This window comes from Alternaria postmessia (assembly GCF_024291825.1).
Source record: "Alternaria postmessia strain BMP 2775 chromosome Unknown scaffold_4, whole genome shotgun sequence".
Classification (NCBI taxonomy): domain Eukaryota; kingdom Fungi; phylum Ascomycota; class Dothideomycetes; order Pleosporales; family Pleosporaceae; genus Alternaria; species Alternaria postmessia.
In genome coordinates, this window is record NW_026260077.1 from 565,676 (window position 1) to 579,006 (window position 13,331).

Sequence of the window (13,331 nt, forward strand, 5' to 3'; positions counted from 1 at the left end):
AACGGCTGACACTGGCGTCTGGCCGTTTCACAGCTGCCGCTTGTTGATCGCAGAGCGCTGAATAGTTGCGCCGAGCCCGCCCCGAGCGTTGAATATCTATTTTCGAATCCCAACATCGCTTGGATCTTCCCTCCTGCACGCGTCACCTCTCCCCGTCGCACCCGCCGCCTGTAGCAGCCATGTCCAGCGATCCTCCCAACGATCCCGAGATCCTCGCCCATGTCGAGAAGTTTTGGGAGGGCCGCAAGCCTAGCAGCCCCATCTACCAGTTCCTGCTCGACGACATCAAGCTGACCTATGCCTCCAAAGGCGTCGTGCGCGCGCAGCTGCCGCTGACCAAGAACCATGTAAACACGCACGGAAGCATTCATGGCTCAGTCTCTGCCACGCTGATTGACTGGGTGGGCGGCATAGCTATTGCTGCTTGGGACAACAGGACCAAGACGGGCGTATCTACCGACATCCACATCTCATACCAGAGCGGGGCAAAAGATGGCGACACCATCGAGATTGAAGGCAGGGCTGGCAAGGTGGGCGGAACCCTCGCCTTCACAACAGCGACCATATGGAAGCTTGTCGATGGCAAGTCGGGCCCGATTGTAGCCACGGGCTCTCACACCAAGTTTGTAAAGGTGTGAACGGTCTTTTGTAGAACGCCATCTTCTTTGAGGTCTCGTCCAGCTCTCCATGGACGATCGAACTCCACTCGGATCGCGAAGATTGACCGACCCTCTCGCTACCATTTCGTGCCCAGCGTCACAGCGACGACAGCATGAGGATGTGGGAGGGTCCTACATATCTCTTAGATGACCAATGCCATGAAGGTTTCGACCTACAAATCATCTCGTCCACTGTTAGTACATCGTGTTGTGTATGTAGCTTCTTTGGGGCGGCATGTCCTTGACAGTTCCATACTTCCAACATTCCGGGCAGAAAACTGTGAGAGACTCCAAGGGAATGTCAAGGTTCCGGGCAAGCCACAGAACAACACGCCCCCACGAACGTTTTCTCCAGTTCCTGCATTTCAACATCAAATAGCAGCATCGCTAGCACAGAACACGCGTCGGTTCATTAGCGCCACACGTCATCAGCCACACCCGGCAATTACGGCACGCATGAGCCACACCTCTACCATGCCAAGCTCTTCGACTTGCCGGGAAAGCTACAGACTATGCCCTAAACACATGCAAAACAGGCTGAAATTGCTTGAGTGCAAAGAATCAAGGATCACGCAATCTGAAATGGAGTGCCTGGCGTATGTCATACTGCAAATGGGTACTGACTGTGACGTCGATGGACCTGCGTATGAGACTCGAACAAGCACGAGGAGAATCACAGTGAACTATAAGAGACTAAGAGCCTTCATAGTGTACTCACAGTCAAGAAATCATCCCTAAAATTCTGCAACCTAAAGACATATTCAGTTTCAAAGGTACACTCCGTTCCGAGCCGTCGCATCACATCAACTCACAACACTGCGCCAATCCTCCACTACGCATCGCCTGCTCATCGACAAAATCGATACAAAGTTAATCAATACTGGAGAAAATCCTGCTATCGCCTCAACACCATCTAGCTCGTGCAACATGGGCTGTGGACCTTCCCGACCTCGCCGCTTTAACGGCAATGGAGTATCCTACATCGACCACCCTCAGGATATACACAGCACTGGTGGAATGGGACATGGAAGAAGTCGCGGTGGTATGAGTAGTACTGGCATGGGAGGTAGTGCCATCAGCGGTAGGCATGGCATGAGCAGTGGTATGAGCGGTGGCAGACACGGTATGAGCAGCGGCATAAGTTCTGGTACGAGCATGGGTCGGTCAAGTCGTACGAGTGGAGGTATGAGCAGTGGCACAAGCATGGGACGTTCAAGCCGGTCGGGGGGAGGTCTAGGTGGGATGATGTCGGGGTTTGGGCGGAACCGGAGATGCTAGTCAGTCCAGAGTGGCAGACGATATTGGCGAATAAGAATCCAAGGCGCTTGCCAGAGAGCCGAAGGAGGAACATGGCACAAACAGTTGAACGTTGAGGGAATTTTTTTGTATAGCGGGCAGTTTGCAGGTGTTATTCTAGGATCTTTCCATGTCTATACTATTCCAAGCGACAAGGAAAAAACTAGATAGATATAGAAATAATAAGGTACATGTTACAGTCTACATTATCTCCTAATAAGAGAACTTATAAAGATTTACAGCATTGTAGTCTTCTAGGTTTCTCATTTATATCTACATAAATCTAATACGCGTTATTATAGTAGGAAGAAGTTCCAACGTCGAGCTTCACGGCAACTATCCAGAGCTACATGGTGGCTCCCCAAAACCGCATGAGATTCATGGCTTCGGCTGCAATCAATGAAACTTCCAAATAAGTATATATATAGCTGCATACAGTGAAGCCAAGTGAGTGTTTGGGAATACACTTCTACTGCGATACAATACAGTGTAACTCAACAGCGTTGTGTCTGCGTCTTATCACCAGCACATCCATCATATCAATAGTAGGAAGAAGTACTCTGCTCTAAGAGGTGTTTAGTATCTTTCCTTAATGTGTAGGGAGCTAGAGTCAATCAACATAAACTCAGTAAACTGGATGGCGTTAGGAGGAAATCATATTGACTCGTATGACTGTTGCCTATCGTGTTGACTTGGGATCGACTGAGACCATTAAGTTTCTTCGTCGATCGGAATATTCCTAGCAGTGGGCTGAACTCATTTACTACACGTACCCTCACTAGTCCACCGGTGTTCATCAACGCACTCACGCCATGTTCCAGGCGCTACCAAACTTGACGCGAATCTTTTGCTGCAACCCACCCTCAGTATGAAAAGCTTGAATATCAAATCCATCCTCAGTTAGGCTATGCACAAGATCACCGCCAAAATCCACCATGTCCATCATCAACACTTGGAAAAACTTCAGCCGCATGAGTTGGTTGATGTTAGGCTTCAGCAGCTCGAGAACGCCCTGGCGTAATGCATCGTCACTGTCCAAAGTGTTGCGCCAGATGAGAACTAGTGAGTCCAGGAAGGAGTTGAGAACCGAAGTCGCAGGGCTGGCGTCGGGACCTTTGTGGTCGCCGTTGACAGTAAAATTGGAGAAGTCGGTAGGATCTTCGCCGGGGGGGACGCCTATGCTAAGAACCATTCCAGCGATGTTGAGATACTCTCCTGTTGCATGATCGCATAATTTGGTTACATCATACTTCTTGCCGACAACGTAGGCGTGAACGTGAAGATCCAAAAGCGTGATGTTGGCATATTCAAGTCGCATGTTGGAGTTGAAGGTGTAGTTGCCTTCTTGCATGTACTGGATCATCGCTCCGATGGCATAAGGAAAGTCGTCGCGAAGGCGGATACAGCGTGTTTGACCTTCCTGTTAGAATAGTTAGTAACCTGAGACTATCAAGTGTGAGTCAATTACTTACGACAGATGGACCGTCCAGCATCGGAGCGAAGAAGCGAGACTCGGTACACAGAAGGTACTTGTCAATCTTCATGACTTGTTTGCCTTTGTCGAAGAATATCACCACGTCATCTTTCCGAATATGAGAGAAACAGCTGCATCGTCGTTAGCATAGACTACGTAAGAGAGATGGCTTTTTCTTACTAACGGAGGTCGATAGACTGCAGAACAAAGACGCTTGTGCGTGTTGCATTGATATCGATAGCCGATTGAGCCGTCAAGTCTGGCAGATGCCTGCGAGGAGGATCCTGTAGAGACAGAGTCTGGAAGTGAAGCGCACTCGGAGTGAGTGGAGCTCTTTGGCTAACCGGACTAGGTATAGCAATAGTATCCTGATCTTCATAGATGACCGGACCAGGTGCACATGAATACGCTCCCAAGACCTGCTCATTATGACGACTTGAGTTCTGATCTTTAGGAATAGTGTAGACTTGCTGGAAGCCATTGCTATCAGCTTGTAGCTCGGATAGTCCCCGAAGAGATGATGTGCGTGGAGGAGGCCGTAGATGACTTTTCGAATCGCCAGGGGGTTCGGTTATTCCATTTAGCGTGGGAAAGAACAAATCTTCATTTTCTTTGTCAGATCCGAACGAGAACGCGGGCGTGTAGAAAAGCCGAGGCGTCGAAGCAACGGATAAAGCAGCAACACTGCGTAGCGCCTTGCGATGTGGATGACTAGAGAGATCGGAAGTTCCATTGAAGGCTTTCCCAAAGGCACGCTTACGGTGTAGCTGATTCATATCGTACTGATGTCCAGGCTTGCCGCGGTCAAATCAAGTCGACTGTAACGTGTAGATTATAAGTACGTGGGAGACCGCCCTTCAAATATTTTCGATATTTGTATGCCCTTGGAAAGCAAGGTGAAGGAGAGAGAAGGTGACCGGAAAGTCTTATCCACGTCCTAGAGGAGGAGAAATTTGGGAGAAAGCTCGGCAGACCGGTGGTGAACGTGAGCGTCTGTCCAGCCTAGTGTTGTCTCTTCTCAAATTAATGTTTCGGGAACAACGCCCTAGCCTTTAAGTGAGAAGTGATGATTACGAGCCTAACGCAGTAATTTGTGGCGGCACTGATTAGTTGTCGAATGTGGAAGGCGTATACTGCTCGCCTTCACTGCCAACGCTATACGTGCTCACGGTGGTGTCCTATTTCCAGCGAGATGCCATTTCTTCAAATAGGTCTGCCCTGAACTCTGGTAGCTCATCCATCGACTCGTATACAAGAGCCATAGTCCTGCCTGTACCGTGGATGAAAGCTTGCACATGATCAGCGCAAAGCTTGATCGCAACCATTTTGAGGTCATCCGCGTTAGCTCTTCGTTCAGGTGCGTAGATCGAGCGAATCGCATGTAACAGTTGCTCTTCCTCACCATCAACAACCAGTACATTACCCGCAAATTCCTCGAATTTTCGAAGTGCGAGCGCCTTCAGACCGGCAACGCCATACCGCTCTGCAAGCATATACACATCCACATGAGAGCGCAAAGTGACGTCTTCAGGTACTGCAAGGTCTGAGCCTGCTAGTTGATCAGTGTAGTCGAGCTGGTAACAGTATTGCATCATTGCAGCGACGGCTGCTGGATCATCGGCACTAAGATCAATGATGCCTTTCGATGATTTCTGCTCATGTCAGCGTAGTTGAGGTGAAGGACGGGACTAAACGCACTGGCGATATAACAACGGCGCAAACTCTGGCAAACCACCGCGAGTGGTAGCACATAATAGCCCTGTCGACATGATAGACGTCCCTCTTAGATCGCACAACTAGATCGGAACACTGCCCTCCTGCAGCAGGAGGCGAAGGCGCGCTTACAATGGGTTCAGGAGGAGATGCGACAACCAGTGTAGGAGCTGAAGTTGGCAGTGCTTCGACTTGTGGCGAATGAACCTCTTGTGGCTTGCTTTTTTGCAAAAACCGTCGGGCGATTGAGCTATTGGAGAAGGTTTTGCGATGTTTCGGACGGTAAGTTTGGTTGCTTACTGAAGCAGCGGAAGAGGCTGCTGTAGACACAGAGGCGTTGGAACTGGTTGAAGAAGTTCGATGCAGACAGCCAAAGGATGCGTCTGAAGAAGCTGTACTAAGTCTGGACGACAGCTCGGTGCGGGCTACGCTTTCGCGCTTTGAGCCATAGATAGAAGGATCGAGCCTAAGAGTTGTAAGCAGACGTCCTGTCGGGCCTCCATGGACACACTCACACATTGCTATTAACGAATACTGGCGTTACAAACATCTTGGCAAAGATTGATAGATGCAGAGATATTGTGTAGGGTTAGTTCAATACGACTTTTTTTGAACCTCACCGAGACTTCGTATTTACTGCAATAGAACAAAAGATCGCAGGAGGGATTACATCTCTAGTCGCACTGCTGCTGTATATACACACTTACAATTCCGCCCTCTCGGCGTTGAGAATTTAGACAACTCATGACCACATGGACAGAAGGGTAAAGCACAGGAAGAAAATCACCTAGCTTCCGGCACGAGGGGTGCAAAAAAGAGCGTTCTGATATGAAGCTCGTCAACTGAACCAATAGCCGCAGATGCATATATTAGCCTTAGCCCCGGGCGAACCAGGATTGTGAGGCTTATCGATAGTGCTTTAATACCGAAGATGCACACTCGTGGAACGAGAACAGCCGGGCGCGCTCCACTGGAAGATTGTGGGGTAGCTCCCGCATGGCATTCTTGAAAGCAGTCAGCAGACTGTAGCTGAAACGGATATTCTTTTTAACCTCGCATGACACTAGTTCTAAGAAGACAGGTGCGCTCGCACTCTTCTCATGTAAAATTGTCCGATACCCCAAAAGGAAGATCAGTCGCATCGACGACTCACAAAGGTATTGCGACGTGGCGTGCTTGTTACAACTAACGACCGACTTGGAAGCCCTGGGGACATTTGCATCATCATATACTTGTTGGTTAGATTCGCATTACAATCTGAGAATATTCGTGTATCAGGACGTGTTCGCTGTTTCAAATTGCGGATCAGGGAGCGTCTCGTGGCATCGTGGCGTCGTGGCGTGGAAGAATCCGGTCACTTCTTCCATGTCTAAACCCGCAATTGAGGCTCAACTGGCCCGGTGGCGATACACTAGAACACGTCGTGTCTTTTTGTCGGAAGTATGTCGAGATGCACGTTACAGTCCCATATTTTGAATGCCGATGTTCCCCAGCATTGTAATCACACAACGCGGCCCACGTGCACGGGTATTGACATCGGTGATGTCATTGTCGCGACCAGAAGGGCCGAACAGCAACAGAACGATTCATTGGCTCTCCAGACCTCTCGACTCCACAACGCGTCACATCTCGCGCTTTGATACTGATATCTTCTCATTGGTAATGGCCTGCATCTGGATGCCGCTTACATCTACATATGCAGATCGCGAACAGGTGGGAGAAAGTGCATCATAGCGGCGAGATGAACCAATCACTTTTGAGGTATTGTCACTGCCATCAAACGTCGCCACCAACTTTGACGTCGCCAATCTCCCGATCTGCTATCAAGCAACGGGAGTCCTAGCCTAACCCGTACAGGGCTGGCAGGTAGGCCTGGATTGACAGATCTCTAAGCGTCATTGAGCATACTACGCCTAGCTAGTGTGATGATGATGCGTTCCAACATGGGAATTGCTGTAATGCGACTGGGGCGTTATCGAGGACTGATATAAGAAGATTCCTGGACGCCTCTGACGGAAGTTTATTCACACAAGTAATTTTTTCCATCTTTTGATACCCAAACACATCAGTATTCATCATGCCTGGAAATACAAATGGAACGAACGGCACCAATGGCCACACTCAGCATGCTCCGACTGGGTCAAAGAATGGTGACCAGTTCCGCAGCTACGCAGACGACCGCAACGCCTCATCAGAGGATGTTATTTACACCACCTCCAACGGTGTGCCATACCCTCACCCGTATGAGGCCCAAAGAGTAGGCGAGAACGGCCCTCTACTGCTCCAGGACCACCACCTTGTCGACCTTCTATCGCATTTCGATCGTGAGCGTATCCCAGAACGAGTGGTTCATGCCAAGGGCGCTGGCGCCCATGGTACCTACACAACCACAGAATCACTTGAGGATCTATGCATGGCAGACATTTTCAAGCAAGGCAAATCTTGCCCCGTCACGGTTCGGTTCTCGACTGTTGGTGGTGAGTCTGGCTCGCATGACTGCGCACGTGACCCAAGAGGGTTCAGTGTAAAGTTCCGCACCGATGAGGGCAACTGGGATGTAGTCGCAAACAACACTCCTGTTTTCTTTATTCGTGACCCGGCCAAGTTCCCTCACTTTATTGTAAGCATATATGCACTGTTCTTTGTGTTTGGGCTAAATGTTAACTTTTATGCAGCACACCCAGAAGCGACACCCATCAACCCACCTCACCCACGCTGACGATGCGACCAACTTCTGGGACTTTGCTTCGCAGAACCCAGAGTCCGCGCATCAGTTCTTGATTCTCTTTGGTGATCGAGGTATTCCTGATGGTTACCGCAAAATGCACGGATATCACGGTCACACTCACAAACTTCAAAACAAGGATGGAGGTAAGTTTTTCTCCACAACTACATCCATTACATACACTGACTTCAAAAAGATTGGGTTTATTGTCAATTGCACTTTAAGAGCCGGCAGGGCACTGGATTCATCACGCAAGAGGATTCTTTCAACTATGGTCCTGACTACTCCACCAAGGACCTTTACCAGGCCATCGAGAAGGGTGACTTCCCTGGTTGGGACGTTATGTTCCAGACCATGACAGCGAAACAGGCTGAAGAAGTATGGGAAGAGCAGAAGATTAATGTGTTCGATATGACCCACGTTTGGCCTCAGGACCAGTTCCCTCTCCGTAAGGTTGGAGAGTTCTTCCTCAATGAGAACCCCCAGAACTACTTCGCAGAGGTTGAGCAAGTCGCATTCAACCCTGCTCATCTAGTGCCCGGTATTGAGCCCAGTGCGGATCCTCTTCTGCAATCTCGTTTGTTCTCTTACCCCGATACCCACCGCCACCGTATCGGCGCCAACTACCAACAACTGCCAGTCAACGCTCCACGCGTTGCATACCGCATGGGTAACTTCCAGCGAGATGGCAATATGGCCTTCTACAACCAAGGCGCGCGACCTAACTACCTGTCATCGATCCAGCCAATCTCCTTCAAGGAGAGGACTGTCGACCTTGACAAGCTTCACGGAAAGTTCACAGGTGAGGCGATCACCTTCTTGTCCGAGATCCGCCCAGAGGACTTCAACGCACCGCGCAAGTTGTGGGAGAAGGTCTTCGATGATGGCGCTAAGGAGCGTTTCATCAAGAACATCTCTGGTCATATGGAGACTGTGACCGACAAGGAGATTATCAAGCGCCAGATTGCCATCTTCAGGGAGGTGTCTGAAGACATTGCTTCACGCATGGAGAAGGCGACTGGTGTTCAGGGTTACCCTGGTATCTCCGGGCTCCGATTCAACGGAACCCACAACGGCATGGCTAAGTCCAAGGACAACAAGGTCGCGAATGGTATGACTGGCATCAGCGCAAAGTACGCTGAGAAGAACAAGACGAACGGTGCTCCCAAAGCTGGTACGCACAAGGAGATCATCGAAGGTCAGTGATCATGGTGCGAAGTTGAAACAGTTGCTGTACAATTAGCGAACAAATTTTAATGTATGATTTCATTGATGAAGATAATGTGATATCAATATATTGTGGACAATCGAGCCGCTTGCTTTTCTCAAATGGTATCCCGGGTTCCTGGTCTGCGTCAAGAAATTCGCCGCTCAGCGCCTATTCGCAGTCTTTTCTGCTTTCGGCTGGACCCAAACATGATCAGAGAAAAGTAAACATTCCTTTAAAGCAGCATATACCTTCCTGCTACAATCAAGCATTTATAAGCTATATAGATATAAAGATTAACAGCATCGTAGACTTCTGGATTTTCTATCTATAAGTCTGCTTGTTGGGAGCTAAGGTAGAATGCAAGGTAGAGCCTGTTGTTTCGTACCTGTCCAGCTTCCCCCTTGTATATGGTGCACAGGACAGAGCGAGCGGTGCATCATGATGCTTGGCCAGATTGTAAAGACAGTCCTGCACGCTTCATGGTGATGGATCGAGGCGACTGACGATGCATGCAGCCGGCGGGACCCCTCTCGCGAAAGGGAGCTAGCGCGACTGCCTCATCGGCAGCGGATCGCCAACTTCTGTCACCATCGAAACCTCTGCCAGCACCCTTGTGTGCCCCTCACCGATTCCCTCCTCGAAGCGCTCAACGTACTCTTGCTGCAGACGTGGGTGTTTGGTCTCTCTCGCTGCTACGCGTCCAAAGTCGTCGACGGCCTTTTCCGCGCACGGATCCGCAATGCCAGGGCTGCAAGGGCCGGATGAACTCACGTCACGTGATTTTGTCCGGCTGACGTTTCACTCCATTGACGCAGGTTCGCGTCCGCCCGCTAGAGCGTGAGGAGTAAAATCGAGTCCTGGCAGCTCGGTCACTCCCACAGCATTGTCCCGGTCCAACGCTCCAGACGCCCACTTGAAGCCATATCATGTTCCTGTCGCACCTCGGCATTCTTTTCCAGTCGTCAACCCATCCCGTCGTCGCTCTCTGAAGCTCGTGGAGCTTTTGGCCCGCTGTCTCCGCACCTGCACCGTCACCGTTGCGCTCCTACAAACACCTGTGTCGCCGACGGGTTCGCCGTCATTGCGCGATAGCGACGGCCCTGCCATTGACTTGTATCGCTCCCGTCACGTCGCAGTTGGCTGCCACCTCCTTGTAGTCCTCGCTCCCGCCTCTCATCTAGTTCGCTCGGGCGCCCTTCCAAGCGCATCCGACATCGCCCAGCTCCTCAGCTCCCCCTCCCGCTCGTACACTGCTCAGCTATTGCATTCGTAAACCGCGACAGCTTGCACGAACAATGTCGCCGCGACGATCATCGCGGGCTCGTACCACCCAGCCCCCACCCAGCGTCGCAACACACAGCAACTCCTCATCCTCCGTCTCATCAGCGCGCACCGATCGTGCGTCGAGAGTCAACGCAAAACAGACATCGCCGCCAAAGTCATCAACCCCACACTCGCTCTCCTCGGAAGAGCCCGAAGAAGCGCCTCATGACGTCCAGCCTGACCCGCCTCTGACCCGCCGACGAACACGCGAGCATGACAATGATGAGAACGAATCGGCCAAACTCGACGACGAGCTCGACGATGAGATAGCGGAAGAGGACGAGGTCACCCGATGCGTGTGTGGCTACCAAGAGTACCCAGGTCCGCCATCGGATGCTCCCAAGTCCATGTCCGCTCTCGTGGACCCCGACGCTCAAGCCGATGAACTTGGCGGGCTCTTCATTCAGTGCGATGTCTGTAAGGTCTGGCAACACGGAGGCTGTGTAGGCATCATGGACGAAGCTGCCAGCCCAGACGAGTACTTTTGCGAAGAGTGCAGAAAAGACCTCCACAAGGTCACAACAAGTCCCAAAGGGTATGTACTTGCATTCATTCGCGCGCTCTTTGCATCACTATACCCCATCATGGGTTTCTTCTGTATCGCGCCACCCCATCCGATCCATTGAGCATCCTCGTGGCGTCACAATCGCTTTGTTTACACAATGCTAACGGAATCGTTTCCATAGGCAAAAGTACTCTAGATACCTCCCCGTCTACGATCAACAGCACGGCAAGAATCGCAAATCGTCTGTTTCCAAGGAATCAGATGGGCATCCAGGCAAAGACAAGGACCGCAACAACAGGGCGAGCGTAGATTCCTTTGGCAAGCGCCGATCGACGATGAATAGCCGAGCTGCTTACGATGAAGATGAGGTGCTACGGAAGGTACTCGAAGAAAGCAAGCATGAGGGCGGTACAGCTTCGGAGAACGGCAATCGAAAGAAGCGGAGCCGTGACGACAGTGAAGAGTGAGTTCTGCTTGCTGCTACATGTGCCATTGGAGACATCTAGCTAACAAGTTTGTAACAGGACAAAGCCGGAAATCAAACGACAGCGGACTGGTTCTCGCTCTCCCAGCAATTCGCCAGTGATAGAATCCGAAGACGATAGCACAAGAGCCTCCGCTCCGAAACAGAAACCACGTGGGGCTGCCGCTAAGAGTCAACGCGAAAAAGAACAACGTGAAAAGGAGCGCGAAAGTACCCGAAACGAAGCCGCGAATCGACGAAAAGGGCGTGCAGAGCGAAGAAAGGGGGACGGTAAGCTATCGCCAATGAGGAAATGAAACGTTAGCTAACGATTTTCAGATATAGAGGAACACGAACCCAGTCCCGCACCTGCCGTAGAAGAGCCCGCTATGCCTCCGTCTGCCACTGAGGCGACAGTTATCGACACTCCTATGGCAGAACCCAAGCCTGTGCCTGCTCCGCGAAGAGGTGGACGTCCACCACAAAAGGCTCGCGGTCGCCTTGGTCGAAATCAGTACTCTCGCGATACCATACCTGCGACCAACGGCACTTCACCCAAGAACGACGTTGCACAATCTCCTCAAGCGAATGTCACAAACGGAGCGACCAATGGGCACGATAGCAGTGACGGGACAACCGGACACAAGCCTGCCAAGACGAAGAACTGGCGTCTGCAGAAGCTGTCTTGGAACGACATACGAAGGCCGGCTGGAGCTATGCAAAGTTACATAGCGCAGCGACAGGTTGAGATGGCCACTGGAGAGAAGCATGGAAGTCTGGCTCCGGCTGTTCAACCCACAACGAACGGCGAGCCTGCTCAAGAGCAGCAGAAAGACGAGGATACAGACCTGGCCAAGTTCAAGAATCTGAGCACAACTCAGATGATGGACTTTTTGAGTCGCGATCTCGTTCATTGGCAGCAAATGATCACCGAGCCGACGGATAAGTCGCCCAAGTGACGTGGTTACGGCGCGTACATGTTTAATTCATCTTGTGCTGTATTGTTTCTTCGAGGTCACACTACAAACACGGCGCTCTCGGCATATCTTGCAGGAACCCAAAGGGTATAGCATCGACGGCATTGCTTTCACATCGGCGTTTTCATGGGTTGCTTTTGACACGGATACCCTCCACTTGGTTTACTCGACGCTGGGCTACCCTCCAGCGCATACTTCGACACCAATGGTGTTCAAGATTTTCATATGTATTGAATGTAGGCTTTTGGGTGTAACGAAGTACGACCACGTTTGAGCAATGCTCCCGTCGTCGCATCGTAATGTATACGAAAAATCAGATTCTCAAACAGATTATTGGCTCTTTCCTTTTCATTGCTACTGAATGTTCATGCTTGCTCGTCCTACGCTAATCTAGTCCGAACTACCCAGCTTGATCTCCAGCACACCCATGACTGGATTCGCCTTGAGCAATTCCAGTATCGCTGGGAAGTTCTCATCCGTCACTACGGTATATTCGGGCCATATCTTGCCATCTCTTGTCTTGGTATCCCAGTGAATCTTGAATTCTTGAATCGTCTCTTTGGGGCCGTCAGCAGCCTTGTGCTTCGCCATGACTGCAAGGTTGTTGTTAGTCAGGTACAATGTGCAGTCTGGCGTGTAATGTATGGTTCGACGTACATTCGGCGCAGTTAGGGCTCGAGGAGATCGTAGAAGTGATTTGTGCGTTGAGCGATTTCAACGTGATCTTGGAAGATGTGTCTAGAAGAAGAAATTCATGGCGGTTGGAGGGCGGGAGCGTAAAAAGGAGAGGAAGAGACATGGTTGCGATCGTTATTGCTTGGTCCTGGTGGTCGTTAGCAAGACAATTCCATAGCATACGAGGACCCCAACCTACTGTTGCTGTGTATCTAGTTGTGGATGCTGTTTGTATGTGTATCTGTAGTCAGGAAAGAGCTAGGGAGCTTAGCAGCCGTTATACGTCGAAACGACGATTGCAAGTTTCCCAG

At 50.8% G+C, this 13,331-nt stretch overlaps 6 protein-coding genes across 6 annotated transcripts; 3 read left to right on the forward strand and 3 right to left on the reverse strand.

Moving 5' to 3' along the window:
* Positions 1-179: 179 nt before the first annotated feature.
* On the forward strand, positions 180-638 carry J4E82_001220 (uncharacterized protein; the record flags this gene model as incomplete). The annotated part of the gene is made up of 1 exon (XM_051727536.1): positions 180-638. One exon carries the CDS (start codon positions 180-182, stop codon positions 636-638), a length of 459 nt encoding a protein of 152 aa, XP_051592849.1.
* A 2,122-nt stretch (positions 639-2,760) lies between these two features.
* J4E82_001221 (uncharacterized protein) lies at positions 2,761-4,205 on the reverse strand (the record flags this gene model as incomplete). Its single annotated transcript, XM_051727537.1, has 3 exons — positions 2,761-3,375; positions 3,428-3,560; positions 3,610-4,205. 3 exons carry the CDS (start codon positions 4,203-4,205, stop codon positions 2,761-2,763), a joined length of 1,344 nt encoding a protein of 447 aa, XP_051592850.1.
* A 402-nt stretch (positions 4,206-4,607) lies between these two features.
* Positions 4,608-5,692, reverse strand: J4E82_001222 (uncharacterized protein; the record flags this gene model as incomplete). The annotated part of the gene is made up of 3 exons (XM_051727538.1): positions 4,608-5,081; positions 5,128-5,608; positions 5,658-5,692. The coding sequence occupies 3 exons, from the start codon at positions 5,690-5,692 to the stop codon at positions 4,608-4,610; spliced, it is 990 nt and encodes a 329-aa protein (XP_051592851.1).
* Positions 5,693-7,219: 1,527 nt separating this feature from the next.
* J4E82_001223 (uncharacterized protein) lies at positions 7,220-9,073 on the forward strand (the record flags this gene model as incomplete). Its single annotated transcript, XM_051727539.1, has 3 exons — positions 7,220-7,762; positions 7,818-8,013; positions 8,064-9,073. The coding sequence occupies 3 exons, from the start codon at positions 7,220-7,222 to the stop codon at positions 9,071-9,073; spliced, it is 1,749 nt and encodes a 582-aa protein (XP_051592852.1).
* A 1,299-nt stretch (positions 9,074-10,372) lies between these two features.
* J4E82_001224 (uncharacterized protein) lies at positions 10,373-12,327 on the forward strand (the record flags this gene model as incomplete). The annotated part of the gene is made up of 4 exons (XM_051727540.1): positions 10,373-10,935; positions 11,087-11,368; positions 11,430-11,659; positions 11,708-12,327. 4 exons carry the CDS (start codon positions 10,373-10,375, stop codon positions 12,325-12,327), a joined length of 1,695 nt encoding a protein of 564 aa, XP_051592853.1.
* Positions 12,328-12,735: 408 nt separating this feature from the next.
* J4E82_001225 (uncharacterized protein) lies at positions 12,736-13,144 on the reverse strand (the record flags this gene model as incomplete). Its single annotated transcript, XM_051727541.1, has 2 exons — positions 12,736-12,938; positions 13,003-13,144. The coding sequence occupies 2 exons, from the start codon at positions 13,142-13,144 to the stop codon at positions 12,736-12,738; spliced, it is 345 nt and encodes a 114-aa protein (XP_051592854.1).
* Between the last annotated feature and the right edge of the window lie 187 nt (positions 13,145-13,331).